General features: G+C 43.9%; 1 protein-coding gene across 1 annotated transcript in view; it reads right to left on the reverse strand.

The window, feature by feature from the left end:
* Positions 1–16,294, reverse strand: part of LOC120036483 (gamma-aminobutyric acid type B receptor subunit 2-like) — a 251,318-nt gene that overhangs the window by 39,975 nt on the left and 195,049 nt on the right. The window contains exon 4 of the mRNA XM_038982922.1: positions 6,185–6,286. Within this exon, the coding sequence (XP_038838850.1) occupies positions 6,185–6,286 (102 nt within the window). The remainder of the gene's footprint in view (positions 1–6,184; positions 6,287–16,294) is intronic.

Genomic DNA, 16,294 nt, shown 5'->3' on the forward strand with positions numbered 1-16,294 from the left:
CAAAAACCTGCACAGTCAATAGATACAAGCCACTTCATTGCCAAGCAACCAAGGTTGGTGTTGTTTGTTTATGGTACAGCATGGTGACTCTGAAGTGCAACAAATACACATATACAACACATTCGGAAAGGATTCAGACACCTTGACTTTTTACACATTTTGTTTTGCGTTACAACCTTATTCTAAAACTGATTACATTCTTTTTTTCTCATCAATCTACACACAATACCCCATAATGACTAAGTAAAAACAGGTTTTTATAAATGTTTGAAAATTTATTACAAAATAAAAAACTGAAATAAGTATTCAGACCCTTTACTCAGTACTTTGTTGAAGCCCCTTTGGCAGCGATTACAGCCTCGATTCTTCTTGGGTATTACGCTACAAGCTTGGCACACTTTTATTTGGGGAGTTTCTCCCATTCTTCTCTGCAGATCCTCTCAAGCTCTGTCAGGTTGGACGGGGAGCGTCACTGCACAAGTATTTTCAGGTCTCTCCAGAGATGTTCGATCGGGTTCAAGTCCGGGCTCTGGCTGGGCCACTCAAGGACATTCAGAGACTTGTCCCGAAGCCACTCCTGCGTTGTCTTGGCTGTGTGCTTAGGGTCGTTGTCCTGTTGGAAGGTGAACCTTCGCCCCAGTCTGAGGTCCTGAGCGATTTGGAGCAGGTTTTCATCAAGGATCTTTCTGTACTTTGCTCTGTTCATCTTTCCCTCGATACTGACTAGTCTTGCAGTCCCTGCTGCTGAAAAACATCCCCACAGCATGATGCTGTCACCACCATGCTTCACCATAGGGATGGTGCCAGGTTTCCTCCAGGCGTGACGTTTAGCATTCAGGCCAAAGAGTTTAATTTTGGTTTCATCAGATCAGAGAATCTTGTTTCTCATGGTCTGAGAGTCATTTAGGTGCCTTTTGGCAAACTCCAAGCAGGCTGCCATGTGCCTTTAACTGAGTGGCTTCCGTCTGGCAACTCTACCATGAAGCCTGGTTGGTGGAGTGCTGCAGAGATGGTTGTCCTTCTGGAAGGTTCTCCCATCTCCACAGAGGAACTCTGGAGCGCTGTCAGAGTGACCATCGGGTTTTTGGTCACCTCCCTGACAAAGGCCCTTCTCCCCCGATTGCTCAGTTTGGTGGCTCTTGGTGGTTCCAAACTTCTTCCATTTAAGAATGATGGAGGCCACTGTGTTCTTGGGGACCTTCAATGCTGCAGATTGGTTTGGCACCCTTCCCCAGATCTGTGCCTCGACACAATCCTGTCTCGGAGCTCTATGGCCAATTCCTTCGACCTCATGGCTTGGTTTTTGCTCTGACATGCACTGTCAACTGTGAGACCTTATATAGACAGGTGTGTGTCTTTCCAAACAATATCCAATCAATCGAATTTACCACAGGTTGACTCCAATCAAGTTGTAGAAATATCTCAAAGATGATCAATGGAAACAGGATGCACCTGAGTGTCACGATCGCTGTCTTCAAATTCCCTGTCATAAATGAGCCAAGGTGCAGCGTGCATGTAATTCCACATCTGTAATAATTGAAGTGAAACCTTCCCAAAAAACAGGTAAACAGAAACCGAACGTGATGCAACCGTGGCGCGCACACAAACCCTCACAGAAAATAAATAATTACCCACAAACACATGTGGGAAAAAGGCTGCCTAAGTATGATTCCCAATCAGAGACAACGATAGACAGCTGCCTCTGATTGGGAACCATACCCGGCCAACAAAGAAACAGACAAACTAGAATGCCCACCCAAATCACACCCTGACCTAACCAAATAGAGAAATAAAAAGTCTCTCTAAGGTCAGGGCGTGACACTGAGATCAATTTCGAGTCTCATAGCAAAGAGTCTAAAATAAGGTATTTTGTTTTTTCATTTTTAATACATTTTCAAATGTTTAGGAAACCTGTTTTTGCTTCGTCATTACGGGGTATTGTGTGTAAATTGATGAGAAAAATAAATAATTGAATCCATTTTAGAATAAGGCTGTAGTTGTAACAAGATGTGGAAAACGTAAAGGGGTCTGAATACTTTCCTTATGCACCATATACTATCCCCAGCCTCACCTCATACAACAAAACATTCACCCACATCCATTTAAATGTATACAGTGTGTACATTCACAAACAGGACTGGAGACTGTTGAAGACCCCTGCTCTAACAGTAAGGTACTAGGTCAGTATACATACCAAATCCATTGTCATCGAACAACTGGATTAGGCTTATGGGAACTAAACAAAGAGGTATGATACTGATGTATGAGTGTACACATTCTCATACTCATCCCCCATGGGAATCAAACCCACAACCCTGGCGTTGCAAGTGTCATGCTCTACCAAGTGAGACACACCGTAGCTCTTAATGGTGTGCGTCCCAAATGGCACTATTTCCTATGGGCTCTGGCCAAACATAGTACCCTATGAAGTGAACAGGGTGCCATTTGTGACGCAACTACAAAGTGTTGGAGAAGCTATTAATGACACAAAATAACACAAATAGCAGAATTGGTTATCGCAGTGTCCTGTTTTCATTTTCAGTTGTATCTTTAGTTGATGAAGTAGTAATTCCATTGAAGATGTTGGATGTTAGATGTTAAGTGCATGTGCGGAATGTAATATGGCTGGGGTGTATTCATTAGTGAACACCGTAGCAAACCGTAGCAAAAGGTTTTGAAACCGAAAACGTTTTTATTAAAACAAGCATTTCTTATTGGACAAGTTCAGGTAAATCCCTCCCTGTTTAGGAGCTAACTCTCTGTTCTTAATCCATCCTGAGGAGCTGTACAGTGAGTGTGTGTGTGTGTGTGTGTGTGTGTGCGTGCGTGCGTGCGTGCGTGCGTGCGTGCGTGCGTGCGTGCGTGCGTGCGTGCGTGCATGCATGCATGCGTGTGCGCGTGAGAGAGAGACAGATGGAATGAAAGAGAGAAAGAAAGAAAGGGTTAGAATGTGAGACAGAGAGAATGAGAGAGAGAGAGACAGATGGAAAGTGCAGAGAGGAGGCAGAGTGTGTGTGTGTGTATGTGAAAGAGAGAGCGAGAGAGAGAGAGAAAGAGAGAGAGAGAGAGAGAGTGAAAAAAGAGAGGGTAGACAGATTGTGTGAATGGGAGATTAAAAGGAAGAACGAGCCACACAGCTACATAGAAACAGCCCCTGTACAATACAGTCCCTATCTATTGGTGGTTATCTGTTTCAGCACCGTGGACAGCATTTGACTGCTGTTCTCTCTCTAGGAATCTTAATCACTACTGTAGAAGTAAACTACAGTCTATTAGTGGCTATTAGTGGCTACAGACATCAACCGAATGGAGAGATGATACAGGAGCTAACCAATCGGGTGTCAGAGCCGTCACAGCCCGTCACATCCCAGAAAGAGGACTTTAAGGTATTGCAAAGCAGTACGAAGAATCATTTTCATTTTAACTCTGATCAAGGACCAGGGTGTCAGCTTAAAATGTCAGCTTCACACACATACATGTATATTTTAAGAAGGCTCATCGTTCACATTCTCTGTGTGTGTATATGTGTGCATGCGTGTACGTGTGTGTGTGGCAGTTTGAGGCTTTGCCAGCTCTTATGTGATGTGAGTTGATCAGAGAGCTGAGAGGCCTGGGGAGTGAGGGCCTTAGACAGTGTTGTGAGAGCTGAGAGGCCTGGGGGAGTGAGGGTCTTAGACACGTGTTGTGAGAGCTGAAAGGCCTGGGGAGTGAGGGCCTTAGACACGTGTTGTGAGAGCTGAAAGGCCTGGGGAGTGAGGGCCTTAGACACGTGTTGTGAGAGCTGAGAGGCCTGGGGGAGTGAGGGCCTAAAAGGAAAACTTTTTCAACTTCATATTCATCATCTCCAGCACCACCCCAACATCAACATCTGTGATGCGTTTCTATATTTTGTAGTAAAAAAAGATTGAGGAAGATAAAAGTTTCCAATGACATCATCAGTGTGCATCGTGTGATTTTGACCAGTTGTGAGTAGGCATTGTCTACTAAATTGCCTACTAATTGTCTACTAATTGGTTGATGATTTCACAGGAAACACTTATCTTCCTCAATCTTTTTTTTACAACAAAACATAGAAACACGCCATTTTCACATACAGTATGTTGTGGTGGTGTTGGAGATGATGAAAATGAAGCTGACATTTTTTTTACATTTCCTGTTATAATCAGCCATTGCAGCTCCACTTAGGGTTCACGGGGTCACAGCTAGTGTGTGAGTGTGAGAGATAGACAGAGAGAGTTTGTGTGTATGTGTGTGTGAGAGAAAGCGAGAGAGAGAGAGAGAGAGAGAGAGAGAGAGAGAGAGAGAGAGAGAGTGTGTGTGTCTAACAGCTGTAGGTCATTATGGGTCACCGTCCAAACTCTCAGAGCCACTGACACAACCGCATTAAGACACACCAGTGTGAACCAGACTAAGGAAGAGGAATACTGGTCCTGGTCCTGTTAAATATACTGCTGGTCTTGGTCCTGTTAAATATACTGCTGGTCTTGGTCCTGTTAAATATACTGCTGGTCTTGGTCCTGTTAAATATACTGCTGGTCTTGGTCCTGTTAAATATACTGCTGGTCCTGGTCCTGTTAAATATACTGCTGGTCTTGGTCCTGTTAAATATACTGCTGGTCTTGGTCCTGTTAAATATACTGCTGGTCTTGGTCCTGTTAAATATACTGCTGGTCTTGGTCCTGTTAAATATACTGCTGGTCTTGGTCCTGTTAAATATACTGCTGGTCTTGGTCCTGTTAAATATACTGCTGGTCTTGGTCCTGTTAAATATACTGCTGGTCTTGGTCCTGTTAAATATACTGCTGGTCTTGGTCCTGTAAAATATACTGCTGGTCTTGGTCCTGTTAAATATACTGCTGGTCTTGGTCCTGTTAAATATACTGCTGGTCTTGGTCCTGTTAAATATACTGCTGGTCTTGGTCCTGTTAAATATACTGCTGGTCTTGGTCCTGTTAAATATACTGCTGGTCTTGGTCCTGTTAAATATACTGCTGGTCTTGGTCCTGTTAAATATACTGCTGGTCTTGGTCCTGTTAAATATACTGCTGGTCTTGGTCCTGTTAAATATACTGCTGGTCTTGGTCCTGTTAAATATACTGCTGGTCTTGGTCCTGTTAAATATACTGCTGGTCTTGGTCCTGTTAAATATACTGCTGGTGTTGGTCCTGTTAAATATACTGCTGGTCCTGGTCCTGTAAAATATACTGCTGGTCTTGGTCCTGTAAAATATACTGCTGGTCTTGGTCCTGTTAAATATACTGCTGGTCTTGGTCCTGTTAAATATACTGCTGGTCCTGGTCCTGTTAAATATACTGCTGGTCTTGGTCCTGTTAAATATACTGCTGGTCCTGGTCCTGTTAAATATACTGCTGGTCTTGGTCCTGTTAAATATACTGCTGGTGTTGGTACTGTTAAATATACTGCTGGTCTTGGTCCTGTTAAATATACTGCTGGTCTTGGTCCTGTTAAATATACTGCTGGTCTTGGTCCTGTTAAATATACTGCTAGTCTTGGTCCTGTTAAATATACTGCTGGTCTTGGTCCTGTAAAATATACTGCTGGCCTTGGTCCTGTAAAATATACTGCTGGTCTTGTTCCTGTAAAATATACTACTGGTCTTGTTCCTGTAAAATATACTGCTGGTCTTAGTACTGTAAAATATCCTGCTGGCCTTGGCCCTGTTAAAATACTGCTGGTATTGGTTCTGTAAAATATACTGCAAGTGATGAGGAAACAAACCCATGTTAGGCTATATAATAGATCTGATGCTATATGTGACCTACAGTTCATTTACTCCAGTGAATACAGGAAGGTTAAAAAACTAACCGGTGTTACTACATTAATATCAAGTAATATCAAGGCCTATCTCTGCAGTACTGTTGTATAGCCATTACAGTAAGCATCTCTGCAGTAATGTTGTATAATGATTACAGTAAATACTTCTGCCAGTAAGGTAGGTACTTTTCAGTACATTTTCAAAAATGAAAACACGCAGCAAACTCTTTGTTTCTTTAAAAACCTGCTGTATGTAAAATATTGTGCACTACAGCTTGGAAAATAATTCAATAATGTTTGTTTCCAACATTAGGGCTGTTTTCCTAACACGATACTAACATGTATCGCAATACTGGTATCGTCCCGGCCCTATTGGACAGTACAGTAACCTGTTCTGTGGATCACTCACCTTGAGCTTCTTGACATTGACACAGGGGTCGTTGGAGAAGCTCTCGGTGTCAGCAATCTGGATGTCTGCCTTCTCCAGCTCATTGGTCAAGTCATTCCTCACCTGAGAGAAAGACAAAGACAGAGAGAGGGAGAGAGAGAGACAGAGTGTGAGAGAGAGAGAGAGAGAGAGAGAGAGAGAGAGAGAGAGAGAGAGAGAGAGAGAGAGAGAGAGAGAGAGAGAAGGACGGAATGAGTCATCCTCATATCAGGTCTTATTTTTATAGTGCTTTCTTTACACATTCATCAATTCTTAGTTGCTTACTAACAGCTTTCAGGGCCTACACCATTAAGAGGCCGAGGAGAGGCAGTAGACAGTGGAAGAAACCTTGAGAGGAAAAAGACCACACAGTGAGTTAGAGGGGATACTAGTTGGTGTTGTCCAGCCAGAGACACAGTAAGGTCTAATTGCACTGTTCTGCTCACAACAATATCCCTGTTGTCTACCTGTCTCCCAAATGGCACCCTATTCCTATTGCCCTGGTCAAAAGTAGTGCACTACATATGGAATATGGTGCCATTTGGGACGCAGACAATTTCTAACTGATTCCAGATCAGTCTGGAAGCATCCCGCCCGTGGACCATCTCCAGTGGACCCTGCACCCCTACTGAGATATGGACAGACTTCAGTTATTTCTCCCTTAATTTAGTCTCTGTATCCCCCCAGCAGAAACTATTTGTAATTGTCAATTAAAAAATTAGAATATACTGTAAATTCCAGAAATGAAAATTGCTCCTTGGTTCCCGTCGAGTCTCAAGCACTCGATATTAAGCCGAGGAGGCAGTAAGCTGCGTTTGTTTCTTAGCTAAAGCTAAGCTAATGAGCTAATGTTGACTTAGTGGTATTTTAGGGACACTGGGGGAAAACATGCAGCTGTTACTGCTGAATGCAGCATGGGGCAGACACAGTAGGGTACAGAAATATCCCTATTTGTTTAGGAGGTAATGCATACTGTGTGTCTCATAGTAGCCCCATGTGTGTATGAGCAAAGAGAGGGAGAAAAAGAGAGAAAGAGAGAGAGAGAGAGAGAGAGAGAAAGAGGGAGAGTGAGAGAGGGAGAAAGAGGGAGAGAGAGAGAGAGAGAGACAGAGCGAGAGAGAGAGCGAGCGAGAAATAAAAAAAGAGGGAGAGAGAGAGAAAGAGAAAGAGGGAGAGTGAGAGAGAGAGAGAGAGAGAGAGAGAGCAAGAGGGAGAGAGAGAGAGAGCAAGAGGGAGAGTGTGAGAGAGAGAGAGAGAGAGAGAGAGAGAGAGAGAGAGAGAGAGAGAGAGAGAGAGAGAGAGAGAGAGAGAGAGAGAGAAAGAGGGAGTGAGAGAGAGAGAGAGAGCAAGAGGGAGAGAGAGAGAGAGAGAGAGCAAGAGGGAGAGGGAGAGAGAGAGAGAGTGAAAAAGAGAGAGACCGAGATTAAGGTAGAGAGAAGAGACCTTAAAGTGAAGAGTTAAGCAGAGGGGCTGCATGGCTCCAGGGAGGAAGGTAGGAGGGCTGCAGCAGAAGGCTGACCGGCCGTCTAGGCGAGAGGGGAACTCCAGAGGGTTAGTGGGTTAGTAACCACAGAAGGCCCAGCCATGGAGGGTGGTGAGTACGCTACAGTGTGATGTGATGAAATGGATAATGCAGTTAACGCTGTGGTGACCTGTCAAGTGAACCAGAATAGACACATAAACAGGAAGTAATGAGAGTTAGCTACAGGAAACACTACAGTGTACTACAGTGATAGCTAGGCAGGCGAAAAAGGCTTTTAGAACCATGTGGTCATTGTGTTGGGTGTGTGTTTGTGTGCGTGTGTCTGTGGGAATGCATGGTTGTGCTTCAGTCTGTGTACTTTACTTGTAAACAGCATATCTAGGACATATTGGCCACCTACTGGTCTAAATTCATTGGGAGGCTAATATATATTTGATGCATTGAGCCATCACAGTGGTAGGTAAATGGCTGTATGGAGGTAGATAATGGTGTGAAGAGGAAGTGGTTTGCCTCCCTGTGCCATGTTGACTCCAGTAGTGGTTCATCTTACTGTGGACTACACCGGGATGGTGTCCCAAATGGCACCCTATTCCCTATGTAGTGCACTAGTTTTGACCAGGGCCCATAGGGAAACCCATACAGCTCTGGTCAAAAGTAGTGCACTACACACAGGGAGTAGGGTGCCATTTGGGACGCATTCCAGGCATCCATTCCTCTCATTCTTCCTGATTCATTCTCTCACAAACTCCTAGCTATAACTCAACCACCAATTCCTTTATGCTAAATGTCCAGTATTTATCCCAGCTACAACAATATTCACGGTTGAACTAAGGCCAGGTCAACACACACACACACACATGTGTGTGCAAGATCACATGCATGCAAACACACCGCAGATGAATTTGTCCACTTCCATCAGGAATGGAAGGAACACTACATCTAACTAAAAGAAAGAGCTTGAGAAAGAGAAGGGCTGCTATTCTAGGAAACCGTCTGTCAGAGTGTGCAAGTGTCTCCTTGTTTATGTCTGACTTGGGCCTGTAGATCCTGGAGACCATCAGAAGACAATGTACTAGCTTGTCTGCTCTGACTTGACTTATTATTCCTGAAGAGCAAAGCCAGGTTGTATTGATCCTGCTGTTGTCTACACGTAGCAGATTGTTGAAGGAATGTTAGACAACATGGTTCCATGAGAGTCAGTTATGAGTGTGTGTGTAGGTGGTTGATGTGTATGTGTGTATGTGCGTGTGAGTGTATGTGTGTGTATGTCTCTCTGTGTGTGTGTGTGTGTGTGTGTGTGTGTGTGTGTGTGTGTGTGTGTGTGTGTGTGTGTGTGTGTGTGTGTGTGTGTGTGTGTGTGTGTGTGTGTGTGTGTGTGTGTGTGTGTGTGTGTGTGTGTGTGTGCGATCGTGCGTGTGTGTGTGTGTGTGTGTGTGTGTGCGTGTGCGATTGTGTGTGTGCGCCTGTGTGTGTTTGTGGTGTGTGTGTGTGAACATGTTTTTCTTGCAATTTAATGTGTGTATCTTAGTTGAATAACAGCTACTTTATATTCACAAAAACACATTAAATAAGCCCCCGGAGACGTCTTCCATTGTGAAGTCCCCAATTCAAACACATTATCTTTCCATTAGACACACAAAACCCACCTCAGCCATTTATACAAACAGAGACACAGTGTTCTCACACACACACACACACACGGCAGAGCCATTACTGAACACCAGTCCACAGTAGTGAGCTGTGGAGTGCACAGTGTGTTTGTGTACACCATGCAGTGGGTCTGTATTTACAGTATTGTTGTCATGATACCAGAATTTTGACTTCTATACCAATACTATCTTAAGGCCATCAGACTGTTAAATAGCCATCACTAGCCTGCATCCACCCAGTATCCTGCCATGAACATAGTCACTAGCCGGCAACCACCCGGTACCTTAAAGGCTGGTCACTTTAATAATGTCAACATACTGATATACCCATTTAAAATGTATATACTGTGTTGCTGCATATATATTTATTTAACCTTTATTTAACTAGGCAAGTCAGTTAAGAACAAATTCTTATTTACAATGACGGCCTACCACAGCCAAACCCTAACCCAGACGACGCTGGGCCAATTGTGCGCCACCCTATGGGACTCCCAATCACAGCCGGTTGTGAAACAGCCTGGAATTGAACCAGGGTATGTAGTGACGACTCTAGCACTGAGATGCAGTGCCTTAGACCGCTGCACCACTCAGGTGTACATACATATTCTATTCCATCCTACGTATTCTTCAGATATACTACATATTCTATCCACATACTGTCCAGAATGTCTATACATCCCATCACACAAATATATATATACTGTACATACACTATTGTTCAAAAGTTTGGGGTCACTTAGAAATGTTCTTGTTTTTGAAAGAAAAGCAAATTTTTTGTCCATTAAAACTGCACATTTTTTAATGGAATATCTACATAGGCCTACAGAGACCCATTATCAGCAACCATCACTCCTGTGTTCCAATGGCACGTTGTGTTAGCTAATCCAAGTTTATCATTTTAAAAGGCTAATTGATCATTAGAAAACCCTTTTGCAATTATGTTAGTGCAGCTGAAAACTGTTGTCCTGGTTAAAGAAGCAATAAAACTCTCCTTCTTTAGATTAGTTGAGTATCTGGAGCATCAGCATTTGTGGGTTCGATTACAGGCTCAAAATGGACAGAAGCAAAGACCTTTCTTCTGAAACTCGTCAGTCTATTCATGCTCTGAGAAATGACGGCTATTCTATGTGAGAAATTGCCAAGAAACTGAAGATCTCCTACAACGCTGTGTCCTACTCCCTTCACAGAACAGCGCAAACTGTCTCTAACCAGAATAGAAAGAGGAGTGGGAGGCCCCGGTGCACAACTGAACAAGAGGACAAGTACATTAGTTTCTAGTTTGAGAAACAGACGCCTCACAAGTCCTCAACTGGCAGCTTCATTAAATAGTACCTGCAAAACACCAGTCTCAACGTCAACAGTGAAGAGGCGACTCCAGGATGATGGCCTCGCGCTAGCTGCTAGCCGCGGCTCGCTAGCTGTCTAGAGCATATTGGACTGTTAGCTGTATAGATCCATCGGCCAACTTCTTGGGCCACAATACCTATTTTGCCAATTGGACTTTGACCCCTCTGCTACTCGGAACCCTACTAATCCATCACGACTGGTCTATCGACGTCACCGCACGCAGAGGCTAAAACAGACTTTCCTCCGTCGAGACATCCCTCTAAGGCCCTTCTGCTAGCTTGCTAGCCCCGGTCTGCTAGCTTGCTAGCCCCGGCCTGCTAGCTGTCTGAATCGCCGTGTCTCCAGCCATCCCAACCACTCACTGGACCCCTATTGATCACCCGGCTACGCATGCCTCTCCCTAATATCAATATGCCTTGTCCATTACTGTCCTGGTTAGTAATTATTGTCTTATTTCACTGTAGAGCCTCTAGCCCTGCTCAATATGCCTTAACCTACCATTTAGTTCCACCTCCCATATATGCGGTGACATCACCTGGTTTAAACGTCTCTAGAGACAATATCTCTCTCATCATTACTCAATGCCTAGGTTTACCTCCAATGTACTCACATCCTACCATACCTCTGTCTGTACATTTCTCTTGAATCTATTCTCTCACGCCCAGAAACCTGCTCCTTTTACTCTCTGCTCTGAACGCACTAGACGACCAGTCCTGATCCAGGCCCTGCAGTCCCTAGCTCCACTCCTACTCCCCAGGTGCTCTCATGCATGTTAACATTAGAAGCCCCCTCCCTAAGTTTGTTTTATTCACTGCTTTAGCACACTCTGCCAACCCGGATGTCCTAGCCGTGTCTGAAGCCTGGCTTAGGAAGTCCACCAAAAACCCAGAAATTTCCATCCCTAACTATAACATTTTCCGATAAGACAGAACTGCCAAAGGGGGCGGTGTTGTAATCTACTGCAGAGATAATCTGCAGAGTTCTGTTTTACTATCCAGGTCTGTACCCAAACAATTCGAAATTCTACTTTTAAAAATTCATCTTTCCAGAAACAAGTCTCTCACCGTTGCCGGTTGCTATAGACCACCCTCTGCCCCCAGCTGTGCCCTGGACACCATATGTGAACTGATGGCCCCCCATCTCACTTCAGAGCTCGTGCTGCTAGGTGACCTAAACTGTGACATGCTTAACACCCCGGCCATCCTACAATCTAAGCCTGATGCCCTCAATCTCACACAAATTATCAATGAACCCAACAGGTACAACCGCAAATCCGTGAACACGGGCACCCTCATAGATATCATCCTAACCAACTTGACCTCCAAATACACTTCTGCTGTTTTCAACCAAGATCTAAGTGATTACTGCCTCATTACCTGCATCCGTAATGGGTCCGCGGTCAAACGACCACCCCTCATCACTGTCAAACGCTCCCTAAACACTAAAACACGTTCTTTAAAAGTGCCTTCCTCACCATCTTAAATAAGCATGCCCCATTCAAAAAAAATGGAACCAGGAACAGATATAGCTCTTGGTTCTGTCCAGACCTGACTGCCCTTGACCAGCACAAAAACATCCTGTGGCGTTCTGCATAAGCATCGAACAGCCCCCGTGATATGCAACTTTTCAGGGTAGTTAAGAACAAATATACACAGGCAGTTAAGAAAGCTAGGCAAGCAGAAATTTGCATCCTGTAGCACAAACTCCAAAAAGTTCTGGGACACTGTAAAGTCCATGGAGAATAAGAGCACCTCCTCCCAGCTGCCCACTGCACTGAGGCTAGTTAACACTGTCACCACCGATAAATCCACTATAATTGAGAATTTCAATAAGCAGTTTTCTACGGCTGGCCATGCTTTCCACCTGGCTACCCCTACCCCAATCAACAGCCCTCCACCCCCCACAGCAACTCGCCCAAACCTCCCCCACTTCTCCTTCACCCAAATCCAGATAGCTGATGTTCTGAAAGAGCTGCAAAATCTGGACCCCTACAAATCTGCCGGGTTAGACAATCTGGACCCTCTCTTTCTAAAATGATCTACCGAAACTGTTGCAACGCCAATTACTAGCCTGTTCAACCTCTCTTTTGTATCGTCTGAGATTCCCATAGATTGGAAAGCTGCCACGGTCATCCCCCTCTTCAAAGGGGGAGACACTCTAGACCCAAACTGCTACAGACCTATATCTATTCTACCCTGCCTTTCTAAGGTCTTCGAAAGCCAAGTTAACAAACAGATTACCGACCATTTCGAATCCCACCGTACCTTCTCCGCTATGAAATCTGGTTTCAGAGCTGGTCATGGGTGCACCTCAGCCACGCTCAAGGTCCTAAACGATATCATAACCGCCATCGACAAGAGACATTACTGTGCAGCCGTCTTTATCGACCTGGCTAAGGCTTTCGACTCTGTCAATCACAACATTCTTATTGGCAGACTCAACAGCCTTGGTTTCTCAAATGACTGCCTCGCCTGGTTCACCAACTACTTCTCAGACAGAGTTCATTGTGTCAAATCGGAGGGCCTGTTGTCCGGACCTCTGGCAGTCTCTATGGGGGTGCCACAGGGTTCAATTCTCGGGCCGACTCTCTTCTCTGTTTACATCAATGATGTCGCTCTTGCTGCTGGTGATTCTTTGATCCACCTCTATGCAGACGACACCATTCTGTATACCTCTGGCCCTTCTTTGGACACTGTGTTAACTAACCTCCAGAGGAGATTCAATGCCATACAACTCTCCTTCTGTGGCCTCCAACTGCTCCTAAATGCAAGTAAAACTAAATGCATGCTCTTCAACCGATCACTACCCGCCAGTCCAGCATCACTACTCTGGACGGTTCTGACTTAGAATATGTGGACAACTACAAATACCTAGGTGTCTGGTTAGACTATAAACTCTCCTTCCAGACTCACATTAAACATCTCCAATCCAAAATTAAATCTAGAATTGTCTTCCTATTTCGTAACAAAGCATCCTTCACTCATACTGCCAAACATACCTTGTAAAACTGACCATCCTACCGATCCTTGACTTCGGCGATGTCATTTACAAAATAGCCTCCAACACTCTACTCAACAAATTGGATGCAGTCTATCACAGTGCCGTCCGTTTTGTTACCAGAGCCCCATATACTACCCACCACTGCGACCTGTACGCTCTCGTTGGCTGGCCCTCGCTTCATACTCGTCGCCAAACCCACTGGCTCCAGGTCATCTACAGGTCACTGCTAGGTAAAGCCCCGCCTTATCTCAGCTCACTGGTCACCATAGCAGCACCCACCTGTAGCACGCGCTCCAGCAGGTATATCTCACTGGTCACCCCCAAAGCCAATTCTACCTTTGGCCTCCTCTCCTTCCAGTTCTCTGCTGCCATTACTGGAACGAACTGCAAAAATCACTAAAGCTGGAGACTCTTACCTCCCTCACTAGCTTTAAGCACCAGCTGTCAGAGCAGCTCACAGATCACTGCACCTGTGCATAGCTCATCTGTAAATAGCCCATCCAATCTACCTCATCCCCATACTGTATTTATTTATTTATTTATCTTGCTCCTTTGCACTCCAGTATTTCTACTTGCACATTCATCGTCTGCACATTCTACCATTCCAGTGTTTAATTGCTATATCGTAATTACTTCGCCACCATGGCCTATGTATTGCCTTACCTCTCTTATCCTACCTCATTTGCACATGCTGTATATAGATTTTTCTACTGTATTATTGATTGTATGTTTGTTTATTCCATGTGTAACTCTGTGTTGTTGTATGTGTTGAACTGCTTTGCTTTATCTTGGCCAGGTCGCAGTTGCAAATGAGAACTTGTTCTCAACTAGCCTACCTGGTTAAATAAAGGTGAAATAAAAATAAAACGAAATAAAGATAAAATACTTCTTTATATCCCAAAAAGTTAATTTAGTTGGCGCCATTGATTTGACTAATCCGCTCGTTCAACATGCAGAGAAAGGAATCCGAAAATCTACACCTAAACTTTGTTTCAACAAGTCAGGATACATTTCTATTTATTCCTCAGGTACCCTAAAATGTAAATGAACTATACTATTTCATACAGAAATAAGTATGTCCAATAGGAAAGCAATATTAGCAGGTGCGCGTCCTCTTCATCACGTGCTCAAACACAGATTTCCTAGCTGGTGTCATTGAACTAAAACTCATATATATTCAAGTTACAAGCCTGAAACCTTGAACAAAGACTGTTGACATCTAGTGGAATTCATAGGAATTGCAATCTGGGAGCTGGCAGTTGAGGACTTGAGGACTCTCAATTAGCCTTTTAAAATGATAAACTTGTATTAGCTAACACATCATGCCATTGGAACACAGGAGAAATGGTTGCTGATAATGGGCCTCTGTACGCCCTATGCTCCATTAAAAAAATATTACTTAAAAATCTGTCGTTTCCAGCTACAATAGTCATTTACAACATTAACAATATCTACACTGTATTTCTGATCAATTTGATGTTATTTTAATGGACAAAAAAACGTGCTTTACTTTCAAAAACAAGGAAATGTATATACAGTTGAAGTCGGAAGTTTACATACACTTAAGATTGGAGTCATTAAAACTCGTTTTTCAACCACTCCACAAATTTCTTGTTAACAAACTATAGTTTTGGCAAGTCGGTTAGGACATCTACTTTGTGCGTGACACAAGTCATTTTTCCAACAGTTGTTTACAGACAGATTATTTCACTTATAATTCACCGTATCACAATTCCAGTGGGTCAGAAGTTTACATACACTAAGTTGACTGTGCCTTTACACAGCTTGGAAAATTCCAAAAAATGTCATGGCTTTAGAAGCTTCTGATAGGCTAATTGACATCATTTGAGTCAATGGAGGTGTACCTGTGGATGTATTTCAAGGCCTACCTTCAAACTCAGTGCCTCTTTAATTGACATTATGGGAAAATCAAAAGAAATCAGCCAAGACCTCAGAAAAAAATTGTAGACCTCCACAAGTCTGTTTCATCCTTTGGAGCAATTTCCAAACGCCTGAAGGTACCACGTTCATCTGTACAAACAATAGTACACAAATATAAACACCATGGGACCACGCAGCCGTCATACCGCTCAGGAAGGAGACGCATTCTGTCTCCTAGAGATGAACGTACTTTGGTGCGAAAAGTGCAAATCAATCCCAGAACAACAGCAAAGGACCTTGTGAAGATGCTGGAGGAAACAGGTACAAAAGTATCTATATCCACAGTAAAACGAGTGCTATATCAACATAACCTGAAAGGCCGCTCAGCAAGGAAGAAGCCACTGCTCCAAAACAGCCATAAAAAAGCCAGACTACGGTTTGCATCTGCACATGGGGACAAAGATCGTACTTTTTGGAGAAATCTCCTCTGGTCTGATGAAACAAAAACATAACTGTTTGGCCATAATGACCATCGTTATGTTTGGAGGAAAAAGGGTTAGGCTTGCAAGCCGAAGAACACCATCCCAAACGTGAAGCACGGGGGTGGCAGCATCATGTTGTGGGGGTGCTTTGCTGCAGGAGGGACTGGTGCACTTAATAGATGCCATCATGAGGAAAGGAAAATTATGTGATATATTGAAGCAACATCTAAAGACATCAGTCAGGAAGTTA

This window comes from Salvelinus namaycush, unplaced genomic scaffold (assembly GCF_016432855.1).
Source record: "Salvelinus namaycush isolate Seneca unplaced genomic scaffold, SaNama_1.0 Scaffold135, whole genome shotgun sequence".
Lineage (NCBI taxonomy): Eukaryota > Metazoa > Chordata > Actinopteri > Salmoniformes > Salmonidae > Salvelinus > Salvelinus namaycush.